This window comes from Babylonia areolata, chromosome 3, assembly GCF_041734735.1.
Source record: "Babylonia areolata isolate BAREFJ2019XMU chromosome 3, ASM4173473v1, whole genome shotgun sequence".
NCBI classification, from domain to species: Eukaryota; Metazoa; Mollusca; class Gastropoda; order Neogastropoda; family Buccinidae; genus Babylonia; species Babylonia areolata.
Window position 1 is genome coordinate 64,336,641 of NC_134878.1, and position 19,159 is coordinate 64,355,799.

The 19,159-nt window shown below is 45.3% G+C and overlaps 1 protein-coding gene across 5 annotated transcripts in view; it reads left to right on the top strand.

Moving 5' to 3' along the window:
- Window positions 1-16,092, top strand: part of LOC143280198 (alpha-(1,3)-fucosyltransferase C-like) — a 22,794-nt gene extending 6,702 nt beyond the window's left edge. For 3 of the 5 annotated variants that reach the window (XM_076584807.1, XM_076584808.1, XM_076584809.1), the window contains exons 2-8: window positions 6,040-6,469; window positions 7,096-7,254; window positions 10,775-11,193; window positions 11,558-11,740; window positions 11,984-12,101; window positions 14,394-14,521; window positions 15,587-16,092. In XM_076584807.1, coding sequence (XP_076440922.1) covers window positions 6,065-6,469; window positions 7,096-7,254; window positions 10,775-11,193; window positions 11,558-11,740; window positions 11,984-12,101; window positions 14,394-14,453 — 1,344 coding nt within the window. In that variant the 5' untranslated portion in view covers window positions 6,040-6,064 and the 3' untranslated portion in view covers window positions 14,454-14,521; window positions 15,587-16,092. Of the gene's footprint in view, window positions 1-4,556; window positions 4,653-6,039; window positions 6,470-7,095; window positions 7,255-10,774; window positions 11,194-11,557; window positions 11,741-11,983; window positions 12,102-14,393; window positions 14,522-14,752; window positions 14,908-15,586 lie in introns of those variants that run through there. The other 2 variants (XM_076584811.1, XM_076584810.1) reach the window with 2 other exon arrangements.
- Window positions 16,093-19,159: the final 3,067 nt, after the last annotated feature.

Consider the following 19,159-nt stretch of genomic DNA (forward strand, 5'->3'; position numbering starts at 1 on the left):
TAGGCCGGTAATATGCGAACAGTATATAGTGTGGTGTGTTCAGACCTCAACTGTTGTTGTTGTTGTTGTTGTGTGTGTGTGTGTGTGTGTGTGTGTACAGAGAAACATTATACAGCTGTTGTTGTTGTTGTTGTTTTCATTCATGCGGATAACAGCAGCAATTCAGTTTAAGTGTGAGAGAAAACACTTTTAACAGCCGGCGTAACACGAGAATGGTACCCCATGAGAATTGTCCTTCCCCTTCCCCTTCCCCTTTCGCCCTCTCTGTTGTTCCCCTCCCCTCCCCACCCCACCCCACCCCCACACACTTCCACCTGTACACACATGCGAGCTCACACGTGCGCGAGCGCGCACACACACACACAGACGCACTCATGCACGTTATGTCTGGACAATCACTGTCACTCCTGACACAGGCAAATTTTTTTTTTTTTAAAGTCGCATCGAGCCCAGCAAAAGATTTAGTCGACCTTACAGACGAATGCCCACTGGTCTTCCGTTGATCTTTGATTTATCACTGCCATTGCCACGATGATGTGACGATTTTGTCGCGTCCAGGAAGACTTGTTGATTTCACTCATGTCATCCGAGGCTCGTACCCAACAGGACGTTAAACATCAGTCAGTGAATCCAAGATTCCATTCAAGTTTACTCGATAAACCTTTAACTCCCAATGGAGTATAGGCGATTACAACATCGTTAAACACACACCGGGACCCAGCTGGAGAACATAATGACGAACAAGGGCCGGGTTGCTTGAAGCGATCTTGGCAGCACCAAGTCTACTGAGAGTTAAGCATGTTCCAAAGTGTATGGAATTTACCGGGGAGTTAGGAACGTTGTGAACTAACGATAAGCAAACTTACCGCTGCAAAGTTTGTTCCTGCAACCCGCCCCCCTGGACCCTTTACTGCTGTCACTGAAGTTTTTTGGTTTTGTTTTTTTCTTTCAGTTTTCTCTTTTCCTTACCCCCCCCCCCCCCCCCCCCCCACCAACCACCCCACCCAACCCCCTGCCTTCTTTCTTCTGACAGTCTTGCACTTTGTTTTCTTTGCTTTTTTTTTTTTTTTTTTTTTCAAAACGACGGACGGATTATTCATGTGGATGCACATGTTTTCCTCCATTTATGCCGCTGTCGCGGCTGTCTTCAGGATATTATACAATATATACATTATATACATTATATATATTGATATTGATGCTCTGTGTGTGTGTGTGTGTGTGTGTGTGTGTGTGGTGTTCCGCCGGATAAGACAGGCCTTTGTAATACCTCCAACATGCCGCCATCCACCCAGAAAAGATGTTATCCATGCAAGCACCTCACCTTGAACGCCAGAGAATGCTGCAGTGTGTGTGAAAGAAGCCCTTGGTCTGACGGTCCAACCGTGTCTCGATTTCCCCAGCTGACAGGTGTGTTGAATCCCCGGAGAAAGAACCGAACCTCTACTATCGTCAGGAAGCCAGGCGGGAAAAATCAGCTTTGCGAGCAGTTGTGAGCTGTGCTGTTGGTGACGTGCTCAGCTGGGGAAAACTAGGACACTTGTCCTTTTTTTTTAATTCAGCTGCTGTACTCTTTGTCTTACGAGGAAAACTTAATGTTGGAGGAAATATTAGCAGCCATACAATGAAACTGCTCAAGCCCCGTTGTCCGTGCTACTGAGCAAAGCCAGGAAAACGAAACCCAGTTTTTTTCAGCTGGCGTCTGTTCGTCTGGTTATCCCTGCAACCCCCACCCCCCACCCCACCCCCACCGCCTTGCTCATCAACAGCTTGATCACTTTCTCCCCCCTTCCCCCCCCCTCCCCACACCCCCCTCCCCCACTCCTTCCAAATTGGGTCTGACTCGCTCCGTGAACAGCAATATAGGTCTCTCTCTCTCTCTCTCTCTCTCTCTCTCTCTCTCTTTTCCCCCTGAATCAACACCACAACTAAGTCAAATCCTCCATATCCCATCCCCTACCCTTCTCAAACTATATCCGCATATAATTTGTTCCCCTTTCTTTTTCATTCCCTTGTTTCTTTCTTCCTCTTTTTTTTTTTTTTTTTTTTTTTTTTCAACACTTCAAGGTCAAATCCTCCATCTCACATTTACCTCCCCCTTCTCAAACGATATCCGCATGTTTATTCCTTTTGCAGTGCCCACCCCCACCCCACCCCCTCCCTCGCCCCCTCCTCCCCGCCCCTCATTTTTTCCCCCTCTTTGTGGCGATGGACCTGGTCTGTCTGTCTGTCTGTCTGGCTGTCTGTCTGGCTGGCTGGCTGGCTGTCCGGCTATGTATGTCTGTCTGCCTTTGGCCTTTTTTTTTTTTTTTTAATTTCTCCTCAGTCTCTTTGTTCCGTTCCGAGCGTTCGTCTTTTCGGTCTCATCAGTTTATTGTTCAAATGTGTGCGTGTGTTTCTCTCTCTCTCTCTCTCTCTCTCTCTTTCTATCTATCTATCTATCTCCCCCTCTCTCTCTCCGTCTCTCCCTCTCTCTATCTATCTCTACCTATCTCCCCCTCTCTCTCTCTCCGTCTCTCTCTCTCTCTCTCTCTCTCTCTCTATCTATCTATCTATCTCTCTCTCTCTCTTTCTATCTATCTATCTCCCCCTCTCTCTCTCCGTCTCTCCCTCTCTCTCTCCGTCTCTCCCTCTCTCTATCTATCTCTATCTCCCCCTCTCTCTCTCCGTCTCTATCTCTCTCTCTCTCTGTCTCTCTCTCTCCGTCTCTGTCTCTGTCTCTCTTTGTCTCTCTGTCTCTGTCTCTCTCTCTCTCTGTCTCTCTCTCCTGTGAATGGTGGAATGATAGGAAAATACTGATGTATTTTGATTGTGTTTTGTTGATTTTTTTTTCTCTTCCTTTTGCTCATTTTCGCTTCTTTAGCTTTATTCCCTCTTCAGGGTGAGGGCTGGATGTAAAAAAGCATGTTACTTGCTTATCTGTTACCCTCGGAAATAAAGATTTTGTCTTGTCTTGTTTTGTCTTGTCTTGTCTTGTCTTGTCTCTCTCTCTCTCTCCCTTCCTCCCTCCCTCCCTCCCTCCCTCCCTTCCTCTCTCTCTCTCTGTGCTTTAAGGCCATGTTCGAAACGTACCTACACTACATGATACAATTCATCATAAGAATTTTGAAACACACACACACACACACACACACACACACACACACACACACACACACACACACACACACAACAAACAAACAACTGGAGACAACATACCCACCCGACAAACTCCCTACCATTTTTATCGTGGTATGCTCTCACACGTGTGACGAATTTCTGTGTGAGGTCATCCGTCTTTTGACAGTCGTTTGTGTACTGAATGAGGTGTCTTTCCTTCATGACATCGTTCTTGTTTTTATCATGAATTCTAAAGTAGGTAGGTATTTTTCAAACTGTTAACGTGTGCCGAAACAGACGTCTGTTGATTCAATGAGAGGCTGCCTGCTTTACCATGTGTAGCCTGTGTAAATTGAAGCGGCATCTCTCCAATTGTGCTGGGGTGGGTGGGGGTGGGGTTCTATGTCAGTTATCAATAATTATAATGTATAATTATTATGAATAATTATGTTTCTTGTTCATGTTATTATTGTATCCCTCTGACGAGCAGTGCTGGACGGAATGGAGTTGGGCTTGCCCAAGCTTGAATGCGGTTGTACCTGTGCGTTTTCCTGTTTGTTTGTTTTGTTTATTTGTTCGTTTTTAGGTTCTGTGGAATCAATTACAGTTGTTGTTTTTCGTTTAGCCTTTACGTGGTAGGCTTATTGTATGGCCAGGCTGAGCTAAAAGCAAGAAATGACGAAGGTAAATACTCAACTGCTGTTCTGTGTAGGCAAATAAAATTTGGTGGCAATCTCGACGGAATTAGTTGTGGAGATGTCAGATCAATCAGCTTTATGCTGATTTGCTGGAGCCACGTTAATCAAAAATGCCAAAGTTGTATGACAAGGGTGTGAGGACCAATGAGAAAGAGGGATTCATTAGCCGGGGAGAAGGTGGGTGTGGGATGGGGAGTGATGGGGGGGTGGAGAGGGAGGGAGGAAAGGGGGGGTTGTGGGTATACGTGGGTGGCTGTGCAAGTTTTCATGCATGTTTATTGGATGCAGCTGTTGTGTGGGATAGTGTGTGTGTATGTGGTGTGTGTGTGTGTGTGTGTGTTTGTGTGTGTGTAGTATGCTATCTTTGTGTCCGCGTGTGTGTATGTGAGAAAGGGAGAGATAGCACTACAGCCGCATCCAATAAACGTATGTGTATTTACGTATGTGTGCGCGAATGTATAGTATGTGCAGGCCGTGTGTGTGTGTGTGTGTGTGTGTGTGTGTGTGTGTGTGAGAAAGAGAGAGACGCAGATGGACAGGCAAAGAGAGAGACGCAGATGGACAGGCAAAGAGAGAATACTCGTGTGTACGTGTGCGCCCTCGCCGGCGAGTGCGCTAACAAAAAAAGGCGTTGTTCATATCATACACACAGATCCCTCACACAAATGCAAATCACGACAGAAGCAGGAACGAGCACGCACGCTGACAGCGAGCTCATCAGTCGACCCGACAAGGGAGGGGGACTTCAAATCACCCTGTCAGAGTTTTGTCAACGTTTTCAAACGTAAGGCGTGTATGTTGTGTGTGGTGAGCGCATCGGCTTTTTCATCTCGTCAGTGGAAATATTGACCCTGGGTGAGTCCCCATTATCAAAGAGACATTATCCAGCTAATACTGACGGTGACGAAACAGAGATGTGTGTATATATATATATACATAGGATGTGATGGGTCAGTTATTCCGAAGACATACATGATGACTTGTCAAGGTCTGATGATCCATCTTCAACATGAAGAGTGTTCAGATTTAGGCCTTTCAGACCGACTGATCATGGCACTTTGCATCGTAACTTGATTTTCGCGTCAGAATTATTGGTATACATGTCTGCTTTTGACGGGATTAAATCAGTCCATTGGACTGTGTATCAAAAGAAATAAACGGAACATAATGATTTTTTGGTTCACGTATGGCGACAGCTGCTGTACTGATAGGCTGGCCTGCTGATGGTGACACTGTTTGCTGTTCTTCACTACTGTAGTGTTCATCATAATTTGATGACATGATGCAGGGATGTACAGGACGTACAGTTATTAAATATGACCCGCAGACTTTTTTTATTTTTTTATCGAGGAACCGTAGACACTGATATCAATAGATATAGCTATTTGTGTCTGTGCCAGGAACACGCAGGTTATATGTGTGACGAAGTTCTAGTTATTGCTCACGTGCCAGGGGCTGTATGATTACACATGGGTATCTCGAGTAAATCCGAATAGAAAATCTTATGTTGTGTTGATTTTTGTCACATTGCTCTGTCTGAAATATTCGGGCTGCTTTCCCCGAGGAGAGCGCGTCGCCAGAGTGCAGTGTCACCTTTTTTTCGGTCTTCAAGTTGCTTTAATTCTCTACGAGTTGTCAGTAAAAGCGGGATTTACAGACAGGGAAGACACACAGAGATCCGGGCGAGTTTTCGGGCGAGGTGTCAACTGGGCGAGAAATTCGTGCGCCGGCAGATCTCATTTCAGCAAGTGCCACAACAATAACTAGCTGGACAGTTCGAGCAAGTTGAGGCACAGCGCTATATAAATACTAATTCTTATTATATTATTATTATATCGATTCATCTTTGCAGGAAAATTGCCGTCGTTCTGTCTTGAAGGGGAAACGGAGAGAATGCTGTGTCGTAATGCTGCTGCGATACGACTGGGTCTCATTGTAAAAATTAAAACGCGCGTGCCATAATGGCATTCGGGGACCGTCGATCCGGTCAATACAGAACACCATAATAATCATATGGTCGAACAGAATAACAATCACAGGCTTATGGTTGAAAGTCACATCAATATCTGCTGTCATGCCAGTTTGGTTGCCTTGTGTTTTTGAGGAACTGAGATTGTCACACACACACACACACACACACACACACACACACACACACACACACACAATGCAGGTTGGAATCACGCTTATTTTGAATCAAGAACAAAATAACACTTGTATTTTTCTCTTTCTACCTCATCAGATGACATCAGGAAATAACACGTGAGATGAGCACCCGACGGAAACTAAAATGCCTCCTTATCTTCGCCATCATTCTCTTCATGCTCAGTCTTCTCTTCATATCCTTCGCTCTCCACGAGTTGAAACCTCCAAAGGTCAAGACCAGATTTCCAGTGGGGCCTCGTCGGGGATACAACCCCTTCGTTACGATTTTTCCCCAGTCGGCGCACGCGCAGGAGAAGAGGAAGGGGGTGAAGACGATCCTTCTGTGGACGGACTTCTTCGGTTCCGCGGAATGGCTGACACACCCAGCGACGTTCCAGACCTGTGTGGTGAAGGACTGTCGCGTGACGGCAGAGAGGGGGGAGCTGAGAGAAGCTGACGCCGTGCTGGTGAACGTGCGAGGGATTTCCTCCCCTTCCGACCTGCCCCTTGTCCACCCCCCTCACCAGGTCAGTGTGTGGTCTCCCTTTGGAGGTGTTTTCTTGTTTTTGTTTCGGTTTTTTTTTTCCCCCGTTTCGTTTGCTTTGCTCTTTTTTGATACCTCTCTTGAACGTTCGTTTGGATGAAGTCCTTGCTTCGGGAATGCCGTTGTGATGTGAATAGGCTGCTGGAGAGACAGAGAGCACGAAAGTGAAATGTTTGAATACAGTATATATATACCGCCCCATCCCCAAAATTGACCCCAGGGAATCAAATACCGTGTTTAAAAGATATGTTTTTGTCATTGCAAAAATAAATAAAGGAAACACACTATAACCAAATGATGAAAACTAGATACCTTCGTGTCAGTGTATTATTATTCGTGAAGTTAATAATTTACGTTTTCCGGCTTTGGCAGTAAACCAAATATGTTTGAAATATTATATAGACTTAAACTCCAAACCACTTTTTTCATAACATGTCGAATTTCAAATCCAAACGCCAGGTTGTTTGTGGTTAGTGGTCCAAGTAGCTGAACACAATACTCTATAGTTGTGACAAACACTGATCATCCAAATTTAGACAATCAATGAATAATCAAATATTGATTATAATCATTGAGTCAGGTATATGACATGAGATGTGTGTGCAACAGGTGTGGGTGGTCCACGGATCAGAGCCTCCGTATTACATCAACATCCACCTGGCAAGCTTCAACAATGTCTTCAACTGGACCTCCTGGTACCGCACAGACGCCGACATTTTTTCTCCATACGGGCACTTCGGCCCCAGAGGCTCTGTCAGGGATGTCAAGGTGAAAACATCTTCTTAAAAAAAAGGGGGTGGGGGGGGTGTTTGTCCTGCATTTTTAGGTGTGACTTGTATAGGCATTGTAGGGGATCGTTTTATGACCAAATACTTTTCTGAATAAATTCTCGTGCATGACTAATTCGTCATAAAAACATTATTTGGAACACTAATGAGTTGGGGATCGTTTTATGTTAAGATATTACTCCGAATAAATTTTCCAGCATGACCAGATCGTCATAGGATTATTTTTTGGAACATTTATGAATTGCGAATAACTAACATTCAAAAGGCAGCGGCATCCAGATAATATTCAAAAGGCAGCTGCATTTAGATAATAATTCATGAATACACTACGCATTTAACGTTTTATGCACATTAATTGGACACCGACAGATCTGTTCAAAATGTTCAAAGAAAAGCTTGAAACGAGCAAGGAAATATGGCGAAGAGAAAGAGGAGTCTTTAGTGAAACAAAGGCCTGTTGTGCCATAACGTGCCGCAACTTCTTTGTCCAATATTTGTATGATGGCACTCAGCCTATACAAAAGTACAGAAGGTTTAAAAAAAAAAAAATCGTTTAACAAACAGTCTTTGTAAGGCGTTTGAGAAGTTCCCCTCCTTACATTACATCCCCACCCCCATCATTCTTCACACACACCCCTCTCTCTCTCTCTCTCTCTCCCTCTCTCTCTCCACCCCCTCTCTCTCTTTCTCTCTCTGTCTTTCACTTTTTCTATCTCTCTCTCCCCCTCTCCCTCTCTCTCACTATCTTTTTCCTTGTATGACTTTGCATGATGATGAACACATATGGAAACAATCCTCTGTCTGTCTGTCTGTCTCTCTCTCTCTCTGCCTGTTAGTCTGTCTGTCTCTCTGTTTGTCTAACTGTCGGTGTCTGTCTGTCTCTCTGTTTGTCTAACTGTCGGTGTCATGATATTTCTCTGTTTGTCTAACTGTCGGTGTCATGATATTTCTCTGTTTGTCTAACTGTCGGTGTCTGTCTGTCTCTCTGTTTGTCTAACTGTCGGTGTCATGATATTTCTCTGTTTGTCTAACTGTCTGTGTCTGTCTGTCTCTCTGTTTGTCTAACTGTCGGTGTCATGATATTTCTCTGTTTGTCTAACTGTCGGTGTCTGTCTGTCTCTCTGTTTGTCTAACTGTCGGTGTCATGATATTTCTCTGTTTGTCTAACTGTCTGTGTCTGTCTGTCTCTCTGTTTGTCTAACTGTCTGTGTCTGTCTGTCTCTCTGTTTGTCTAACTGTCGGTGTCTGTCTGTCTCTCTGTTTGTCTAACTGTCGGTGTCATGATATTTCTCTGTTTGTCTAACTGTCTGTGTCTGTCTGTCTCTCTGTTTGTCTAACTGTCGGTGTCTGTCTGTCTCTCTGTTTGTCTAACTGTCGGTGTCATGATATTTCTCTGTTTGTCTAACTGTCGGTGTCTGTCTGTCTCTCTGTTTGTCTAACTGTCGGTGTCTGTCTGTCTCTCTGTTTGTCTAACTGTCGGTGTCATGATATTTCTCTGTTTGTCTAACTGTCTGTGTCTGTCTGTCTCTCTGTTTGTCTAACTGTCTGTGTCTGTCTGTCTCTCTGTTTGTCTAACTGTCTGTGTCATGATATTTCTCTGTTTGTCTAACTGTCTGTGTCATGATATTTCTCTGTTTGTTTAACTGTTGGTGTCATGATATTTCTCTGGATTGTTCACTCCTTTGTTTTCTTTCTCCCCGCCCCCCCCCCACCCCCCCCCCCACACACACCCCCCTCTGTTTTGGGTTTTGTTGTTGTTGGTGTTGTTTTGGGGGTTCTTTTGTTTTTTTGTTTGTTTGTTTTCGAGGGCCGGGTGAAAAAAAAAAGTATATCTGCTAAATATATCGTCCCCACTAAGAAATGAAATTCATTCTTTCATTCAGTCTCCTTCGCTTACTTTAATAATGATAATGATAGTAGCAGTCATTCACACACATGCATAACTCTAGAACTGAAGAAATTGAGGCAGGGAAGGGAGGCTATCTTGTGAAGAGGTGGGTTTTCAGGCCAGACTTGAAAGAGCTGAGTGCGGAGACCTGACGAAGCGAAAGAGGAAGTTCATTCCAAATACAAGGCCCAGAGACAGAGAAAGAACGGCGTCCAACAGTGGAGTGTTTTTCTCCCCTCCTTTCACTTCCCTCTCTTCTCTTCGTCCACTCTCTGATCTCCCTTCTTTCTTCCTTTTTGTGTCCTTCGTTCTATGGATAGCGCCCCCACCCCCCCCCCCACCCCCTTTCTCCTTTACCCCTCCCCCTTTTTCCCTCCCAACTCTCACTTTGGTGTCATATACTGTACCATGTCAAACTGATGCAAACTAGGCCTATCGGTTTGCTCTGCTTGGCCAAATTTCGCGCGGCTAACAGTGAAAAGACGAGCCGTCTTGCCCGGTCCGCTCTTAGCCAATCAAACGCCTCTAAAAGCTATAAGCGCTGAATCATTCCTTTGGCCAAGGCCTCCTTTTTCCACTTTTCATCCTTCTCTCTTTCCTTTCGTTTTCTTTCACCATCTCCATGTTTCTTTCTTCTTTCCGTTGCCTCATCCTCCCTCTGTGCCTTCCTTCTTCTCCCCTCTCTCTCTCCACTCTCCCCGAGCTCTCCTTTCCTCTTCCTGTCATTTCTCTCTCTCTCTCTCTCTCTCTCTCTCTCTCTCTCTCTCTCTCTCTCTCTCTCTCTCGATTATCTCGTTGAATTGTGTGGACTTGCTTTTGAATCAGTCTTTTTGTGGTTTTGGTATTTTGATCATCCAGATTTTTTGCTGTTATTGATATGATTTTTTTTTTTTTCTTTTTTCTTTTTTTCAATTGGTTGTTTTTATCAAGTGTTTCCTTGCGGTCATCAAAAAACTGTATTCTTCACACACACACTCTCTCTCTCTCTCTCTCTCTCTCTCTCTCTCTCTCTCTCTCTCTCTCCCTCCCTCCCTCTCTCCCTCGACCCCTTTCCTTCAATGGGGCGCAATAGCCGATTGGTTAATGCGTTGGACTTTTAATCTGAGGGTCCCTGGTTCGAATCTCGGTAACGGCGCCTAGGATGTGAGGGTGGAGATTTTTCCGATCTCCCAGGTCAACATATGTGCAGACCTACTTGTGCCTGAACCACCTTCGCGTGTATACGCACGCAGAAGATCAAATACGCATTTTAAAGATCCTGTAATCCATGTCAGCGTTCGGTGGGTTATGGAAACAAGAACATACCCAGCATGCTCACCCCCGAAAAAGGAGTATGGCTGTTTACATGGCGGGGTAAAAAAACAAAACGGTCATACACGTAAAATGTTACGTGCCTGTCTTAGTGTGCACGTGTGCGTGCCTGAAATCTGATCTAATGACATAGGAAACGAATGATGAGCGCCCAATGGCAGCCGTCAGTCGGCTCTACCCAGGTAGTCAGCCTGTTGTGCAAATGACCCCGAGTTTGTAAAGCTATTAGAGCTTGGTCTTTGACCGAGGATGGGCGCTGTATAATTATCCATATGATTCACTCATTCATTTATTGTTCCAGCCTGACGGAAACCTTAACGCCTCCTCCTCATCATCATCATCGTTATCATCATCATCACCCCGCAAGGCACCCACCGCGGGTGTCTTCCAGGCCAACTACATCCACGAAGACCTGTCCTCATCCCAGTCCCCCCGTCCTGAGGAGGACGCTGGTGATGCTGAAGACCCCTTCGGGCTGCACGATCTGCTAGTCTTCTGGGCTGCCAGCAGCTGCATCAACTACGCCCAGCGATACAAGCTGGTGTCGGCGCTCCAGGAGCTACTCCCCGTGGACACGTACGGCCACTGCGGCACCAAGACTTGCCAGAGGAACGGCCTGGCCTGTGAGAAGACTCTGAAGCGCTACAAGTTCGTGCTGGCTTTTGAGAACGGCTACTGCCGGGACTACGTCACCGAGAAGTACTGGAATGCTCTTAGCAGGTGAGAAATGTTCAGGAACGATTAACTGTTGTGACTGTAATACCCACATTCTTGAGAACAGCATTTGTCGTGACTATGTCCCAGAAGAATATCATCATCATCACGATCATCATCGTCGTCGTCGTCGTCATCATCATCATCATCATCATCATCATCATCATCACAATCACCATCGCCGTCTTCATCATCATCATTGTCATCACGATCATTGTCATCACCATCATTATCATTGGGGGGTTTTTTGTTTTGTTTTTTATGGTTGTTGTTGTTCTTCTTCTTCTTCTTCTTCACATCATCATCATCATTATATTACTATTATTATTATTATTGCTATTATTATCATCATAATTATCAATCCGACCAGGAACCAGATACCGATCGTCAGTGGGGGAGCGGACTACTCGCAGATCACCATCCCTGGCTCCTACATCGACGTGGACAACTTCAGCTCTGTGGAGGAGCTGGCCCAGTTCATCCTTCGGGTGGGGTCTGACCGCCGCCTCTACAACTCCTTCTTCACCTGGAGGGACCGCTACCTCAGGCTCAGGTATGCTTCAGTTTCAGTTTCAGGTTCAGTTTCAGTTTCCCCAAGGAGGCGTCACTGCGTCCGGACCAATCCGTATATACGTTACACCACTTCTGCTTGGTAGAGATGCCTGACCAGCAGCATGAACCCAAGGTGCAAAGGGCGCCAACGAGAGCGGGATTCGAACCCGCAACCCTCATGACAGCACGGACGCTGCGTTGGGCAGATAAGCGTCTTAACCACTGTGCCACCTTTCTCCTCCAGGTACGGGGTGGTCAACTGGTGCCAGATGTGTGCCGCCCTCCACGACAAGTCGCGGCAGCCCCAGGTGTACTCCGACTTGAAGGGATGGGTGGCGGACGACTCGTGTCCTGTGCAGAGCGTGAGTCTGGGGGGAGGGGGGAAGAGGGGATAAAGGGGGAGGGGGGGAGGGAGGGAGGAAGGATGGGGGAAGGGACGGGTGGGAGGAGGAAGGAGCGGAGGGAGGGAGGGGGAGAAAGGGAGGAGGGAGGGAGGGGAAGGAAGGGAGGGGGAAGGAGAGGAGGGAGGGGGAGAAAGGGAGGGAGGGGAAGGAGAGGAGGGAGTGGGGGGAGAGGAAGGGGAAGGGAGGGAGGGAGGGGAGAGAGAGGAGGGAGGGAGGGGGAGGAAGGGGAAGGGAGGGAGGGGGAGGAAGGGGAAGGGAGGGGGAGGGAGAGGGAGGGAGGAAGGGGGAGAAAGGGGGGAGGAAGGGGAAGAGAGGGAGGGAGGGGAGAGAGAGGAGGGAGGGAGGGGGACAAAGGAAGGGAGGGGGAAGGAGAGGAGGGAGGGGAAGAAAGGAAGGGAGGGGGAAGGAGAGGAGGGAGGGGAGAGAGAGGAGGGAGGAAGGGGAAGGGAGGGAGGGAGAGGAGAGAGAGGAGGGAGGAAGGGGGAGGGAGGGAGGGAGGGGAAGGAAGGGGGAGGGAGGGAGGGAGGAAGGGGGAGAGAGAGGAGGGAGGAAGGGGAGAGGAAGGGGGAGGGAGGGAGGGGAGAGAGAGGAGGGAGGGAGGGGGAAGGAGAGGAGGGAGGGGGAGAAAGGGAGGGAGGGGAAGGAAGGGAGGGGGAAGGAGAGGAGGGAGGGGAGAGAGAGGAGGGAGGAAGGGGAAGGGAGAGGGAGGGAGGGGGAGGGAGGGAGGGAGGGACCATGTGTTTGTATCGAGAGAGGAAGGATAGGAGGGGAGCATGAAGGTGGTGAAAGTGAGTGGTGAGGTGCGTGGGAGTGGGGGTGGGGGGTGGGTGGGAGGAAGGTGAAGGGGGAGGAGGGAACATGAAGGTAGTGTGTGTGTGTGTGTTGTGTGTGCGTGTATGTGTGTGTGTGTGTGTGATTCTGTGTGTGTGTGCGTGTCTGTGTGTGTATGTGCACGCGCTGTATGTAAGTGTGTGTGTTTGAGTGCGTGTGTAAATGTGTGTATGTGTGTGTGCATGTGTGTGTATGTGTGAATGTGTGTGTATGACTGTGTTCGCGTGCGTATACATATGTGTGTGTGCGTGTGTGTGTGTGCGTGCGTGTGTGTGTGTGTGTGTGTGTGAAGGAGGGAGGGACCAGGAAGGAGGTGTGTGTGGATGGGGGGAGGATGACAGTTCTGTAAGTGATCATCATCGTCGTTATCATCACCACTACCATCATCGTCGTTATCATCACCACTACCATCATCGTCGTCGTTAATGTGTTGTTTTTCTTGTTGTTACTCTCCTTTTTCTTTTCAGTATTATCATTATTAATACTATTATTTTTGTTGTTGTTGGTGGTCGTGGTATTGTTGTTGTTTTAGTATTGTTACAGTCATCGTCATGATGGTTATTATTGTTGTTGTTTTAGCATTGTTACAGTCATCGTCATGATGGTTATTATTGTTGTTGTTTTAGTATTGTTACAGTCATCGTCATGATGGTTATTATTGTTGTTGTTTTAGCATTGTTACAGTCATCGTCATGATGGTTATTATTGTTGTTGTTTTAGCATTGTTACAGTCATCGTCATGATGGTTATTATTGTTGTTGTTTTAGCATTGTTACAGTCATCGTCATGATGGTTATTATTGTTGTTGTTTTAGCATTGTTACAGTCATCGTCATGATGGTTATTATTGTTGTTGTTTTAGCATTGTTACAGTCATCGTCATGATGGTTATTATTGTTGTTGTTTTAGCATTGTTACAGTCATCGTCATGATGGTTATTATTGTTGTTGTTTTAGTATTGTTACAGTCATCGTCATGATGGTTATTATTGTTGTTGTTTTAGCATTGTTACAGTCATCGTCATGATGGTTATTATTGTTGTTGTTTTAGTATTGTTACAGTCATCGTCATGATGGTTATTATTGTTGTTGTTTTAGCATTGTTACAGTCATCGTCATGATGGTTATTATTGTTGTTGTTTTAGCATTGTTACAGTCATCGTCATGATGGTTATCATTGTTGTTGTTTTAGCATTGTTACAGTCATCGTCATGATGGTTATTATTGTTGTTGTTTTAGCATTGTTACAGTCATCGTCATGATGGTTATTATTGTTGTTGTTTTAGCATTGTTACAGTCATCGTCATGATGGTTATTATTGTTGTTGTTTTAGCATTGTTACAGTCATCGTCATGATGGTTATTATTGTTGTTGTTTTAGTATTGTTACAGTCATCGTCATGATGGTTATTATTGTTGCAGAACTGGCACCACTTAAGATGGCTCTTCCAGTATGTGAGCTTCAAAGCGTTTGGGATTTGAACCCCGGCCGGATCAGGATGTACATTGATCAGTGCTGGGACTTGCACGGCGGGAGCAGTGGCCCAGCGGTAAGGAGAAGAGGGGGGGAGGGGGGGGGGAGGGGGAAGTGGGGAGGAGGGTTCATTGTCAAATGCTGTCTGGCCTGGGAAGATAGAGAAGAGAGAGAGAGAGAGAGAGAAGTCAACTCACCTCCATGACACATTGTAACTAATTCTTGTCCCCCATCCTGCACTTACTTATTTTCCCCCTTCTTTCTTTCTTACTTTCTTTTGATTCTTTCTTTCCTTCCCCTACCCCAGCTATGCGGGTTCCAGGTCAGAGCCTGGTGGGTGATGCTGGATGTTGGCTTCCTGAAGGGTGTCGACCCGATTCGCCTCCTCTTCTCCATTCGCTTACTGGCCAACTGATGATCCCGTTTCGTCCATCGCCACTTCGTCTGCGCATACACACGCACGTACGCACACACACACGCACACGCACGCACACACACGCACGCACGCACGCACGCACGCCCGCGCGCGCGCACACACACACACACACACACACACACACACACACACACACACACGACTCGAAAACAACAACTTGTACTCGAAAAGACATTGGTTGCTCTTTTATGATAAAAGATAATATTAAGTCTTTTGGCGTATGTGGCTTCCCGTAGATGGGTGATGATCTTGGCCCCATTGCACAACACGCCGTTAGCGGTTATCTGTCCGCTAAATCCCTAACCACCTGCTAAAAATGGTCGTTTAGCGACAAGCTATCTTAACTGCGTTGCACAAGCTCATTTTTCGCTATCTGGTTGTTAGTTTAGGGGTGAAAGTTAAGAGGTTCGCGGAGCAGCTCAAAATCTCTTAGCGGACAGCGGAAGGAGGACAGTGGCGGCTGCTCACCTAAAGGGATGTTTATTCAGCATGGCTGAGTGATTCCGCAGCATCTTTTCATCAGCAGAGGGTTTCAAATGGTGTCGTCCTCTGTTGTTGAATTAGTACATCACCACTATGGAATTAATGGCGAAATAAAATCTGTGTGTGTGGGGGGGGGGGCGGGGGTGTTCGTTTGTCTGCCTATCTGTCTAGATGCCTTTGCACATGTGTTGTTTAGTTTAGTGACTGAATCTGTGCTTTCAGATTGGTTGAAAGCGATGCGGTCCTCAACCTCTGCCGTGACAACGTCACGCTTCCAACAGGACCGGGAAATTCACACAACTGCGGTGTTGGTCCGCCAGCTTCGAGGGATCATGTTGGTTTCAGTTGGGAAGGAAGGAAAGGGAAAAGAAAGGAGGCGACGAACAAATAAAAGAGGAAGAGAAAGAATGTTAGAAGGAAGATGGAAAGGAAGGAAGAACGGAAATGGGAACATTAAGAAAGAACTACTTTGTATAACAACAAGCAATAGGCTATACGATAATCATTTGTGAGTACATTAAGAAAGAACTACTTTGTAAAACAACAAACAATAGGTTATACGATAATCATTTGTGAATAAAACTTTGCTCGTATTTTAAAAAAAACACACACAAAAAACCATTCTTGCTGGCATCAACACAGACATGCACGTGTATACAAACTCAGCTTGAGATACACACACACACACACACACACACACACACACACACACACACACACACACACACGCACGCACGCACGCACTGACACATACGCATGCATATCCCCGGGTGAGGAGAGGGGAGGGTGTAATGGGTGTTACCATTTCCCTTTGTAACGTGGATTGTGCAAACAAGTAATGTAAACCATTTATCGACCAACATTGGCAGAGAAAAGCAACAACAACAACAAAAATCACACACCCAACACCAATGTTTTACTTGTATCTTAAGCATGCAAAGCTTTTCCAAGTTTGTGAAATAATTGTGAACTTTATTTCAATCGTGCCCAGAGTTTCCTTTAAACTTCTGTGTGCTGAAATTTAACCAATTCCAGAATTTTATGTAACACTGTGATTGTAATGACATTTTTTTTTATCGGGATTTTATCTTGTATTTTGTAAAACCGTGAAACTTGAATTGGGACTGTTACGCTTTATCCGTTCGTGTGTGTGTGTTTCCAATACTGAGCGCTGTGACACTGTTGTATGTAATTCACTGCGACAGGGAACCAAAGTGCCATTATGTCTGCCTGTTGCTTTCACCAAAGTGTCCATGTCACTTGGTAAGAATGTCGATCACACTGTGTCAGAGATTCCGTTTGACATTTTAAAAAATGTGTTCAGTCTTTTGAGAGACCACTTTCAGCAGATCTACTTTTGATACAACATATGTTTATGAAATAGTTGTGCCTTTGTTTTGTTTTGTTTTGAATACTAGCCTACAGCAAGCTTTAATAGCATCACAGATTGATCTCAACAAATTTTGTTTCAGAGTGAAAGAGGTGGTGCAGGAAAAGTGAGAGAGAGAGGGGGTGGGGTGAGAGGGGGGCTTCTAGCTGATCTCTCAACTAATTTCTAGTTTGAGTTTTTATATAAAACTTTATGTCATATTCCAGAGTGATCATTCGCGACTCAAAATAATTCTTTTTTTTTAATGAAATAATCGTTGGATATGTGTGACGAACCATAACACATTCTTTGCAATGCACTTTTCAAACCAACATTTATTAGCCAACAGATAGTACTCCTTTTACTTTTCTTTTTCATCACCTGAACTTTATGTGGGACTGGGTGAATGTGAATGAAATCCATTTGTATTATTCATATTCTACATGTGCATAATGTATATATATATATATATATATATATATATATATATCTGTGTGTGTGTGTGTGTGTGTGTGTGTGTGTGTGTGTGTGTGTGTGTGTTGTTCATGTGAATGTGTGATTGTCTGCATGTTTGTAATGAAGGGTTTTATGAAGAAAATGTACACTCGTGTGTGTTTGTGTGTGTGTGTGTGTGTATCTGTCTTTCTGTCTGTCTGTGTGTATCTGTGTGTCTGTGTCATTGTGCATCCATTAAGATCAACACTGAGTCCTGGGAGGACCTTGCAGATGACCGCAACAGATGGAGAAGCACTCTCAAGAATCAGCTACGGATTGGTGAGGACAAACTGTCAGCTGCTGCAGCAGAAAAGCGAGCTCGCAGTAAAGGGACGGCAGCCGACAGACCAGCATCAGCTTACACACGTGATCGCTGCGACAGAGACTGTCTCTCTTGCACTGATCGATCTCTGCAGTCACAGGCGACGCTGCTTGGTCCAAGCAGACAGCCCAATTAGACATTAGGTGGGATATACTCTATCCATGGTCAGCCATGACCGCTTGGTCCAAGCAGACAGCCCAATTAGACATTAGGTGGGATATACTCTATCCATGGTCAGCCATGACCGAAGGAGGCCTACTAGTTCACTTTTGTTCATATCAGTGTGTGATTGTCTGCATGTTGTAATTAAGGGTTTTATGAAGAAAATGTACACTGTGTGTGTGTGTGTCTGTCTGTCTGTCTGTCTGTGTGTGTGTGTGTATCTGTCTGTCTGTGTCTGTGTGCATCCATGTCTTGAGTGATACATGTGGTACTTCTGCCTGTCTGTCTGTCTGTCTGTCTGTCTGTCTGGTTGTCTGTCCGTCCATGGTTCTGTATGTATACAGCTGAGCCTTTCACGCGCGCACGTGCGCACACGCGCGCGCGAGTGTGTGGACGCGCGTGCGCGCGGAATAATCATATTCGGGTGTGGCTTAACGCTTTTGAAAACAGCAATAAACGTTTATGTAACAGAAACTGCCAAAACTAATTTAGGAAGAGAAAAGATATCTTTCTTCCTAACTGTTACATGTACATCATTAAAATTCAGATGTGGTGAAGAGATCATGGAGTACCTCGCGATACTGGCTGACATCATGACACTCCAGTTGAATCACATGATTGTCGTTGCTGTGATAGGGATACAGTTAGAGACGTGTGGAGGCTTTTTGTGTGTGTGATTGTTGTTGTTTTTGTAATGGAATGCCAGGAATATGCATGTCTTCGAAACCAGTTCACTCTAAAGAAATATTTGAAAGCCAAATCAGTATTTGATTTTGGTAATTATTTTGTTGAAAGCATGGGAGGAAAGATGTGCTTGAAAGTGAGGGGTTGGGGGAGGGGGGTCATGGGAAAGGTTACAAGCTGACAGTCATTTTATTTCTCTGTTTTTAATCATCAATTTCCAGACTGATACAGTCATTTTGTGTGTCTGTCTCTATCACCAATTTCCAAAACTGACGTGGACATTTTACTTTTCAGTTTTTAATCACCGATTTCCAAAATGACATAACCATTTTTATTTTCATCACCAATTCCATTTTTCATTGTTGTTTACGTTTGACTTTGGTTGGTATGACGTATTGGTGATGTTACTGTTCTTCATGGGGTCATTCGATGAAATTATTCTGGAGTCGTGTGTGTGTGTGTGTGTGTGTTTGCGTGCATGTTTGTGTGAGTGAATGAGTGTGTGTGTGTGTGTGTGTGCGTACGTGCGCCCATATGCTTTGCTTGAGCATATATATGTTACGTTTTTATTTTGTTTGTTTTGTGATTGTTTGGTCTGTTTTTTGTTGTTATTGTTTTTGTGTGTGTTTTTTTGTTTGTTTGTTTGTTGTTGGTTTATTTGTTTGTTAGTTTGTTTGTTTTTTGCACGACGCAGTATTCATTTCTGTATTTTTGTGAATGGAAGTACATGCACACTCTCACATGTGTGAGACAGACAGAGCAA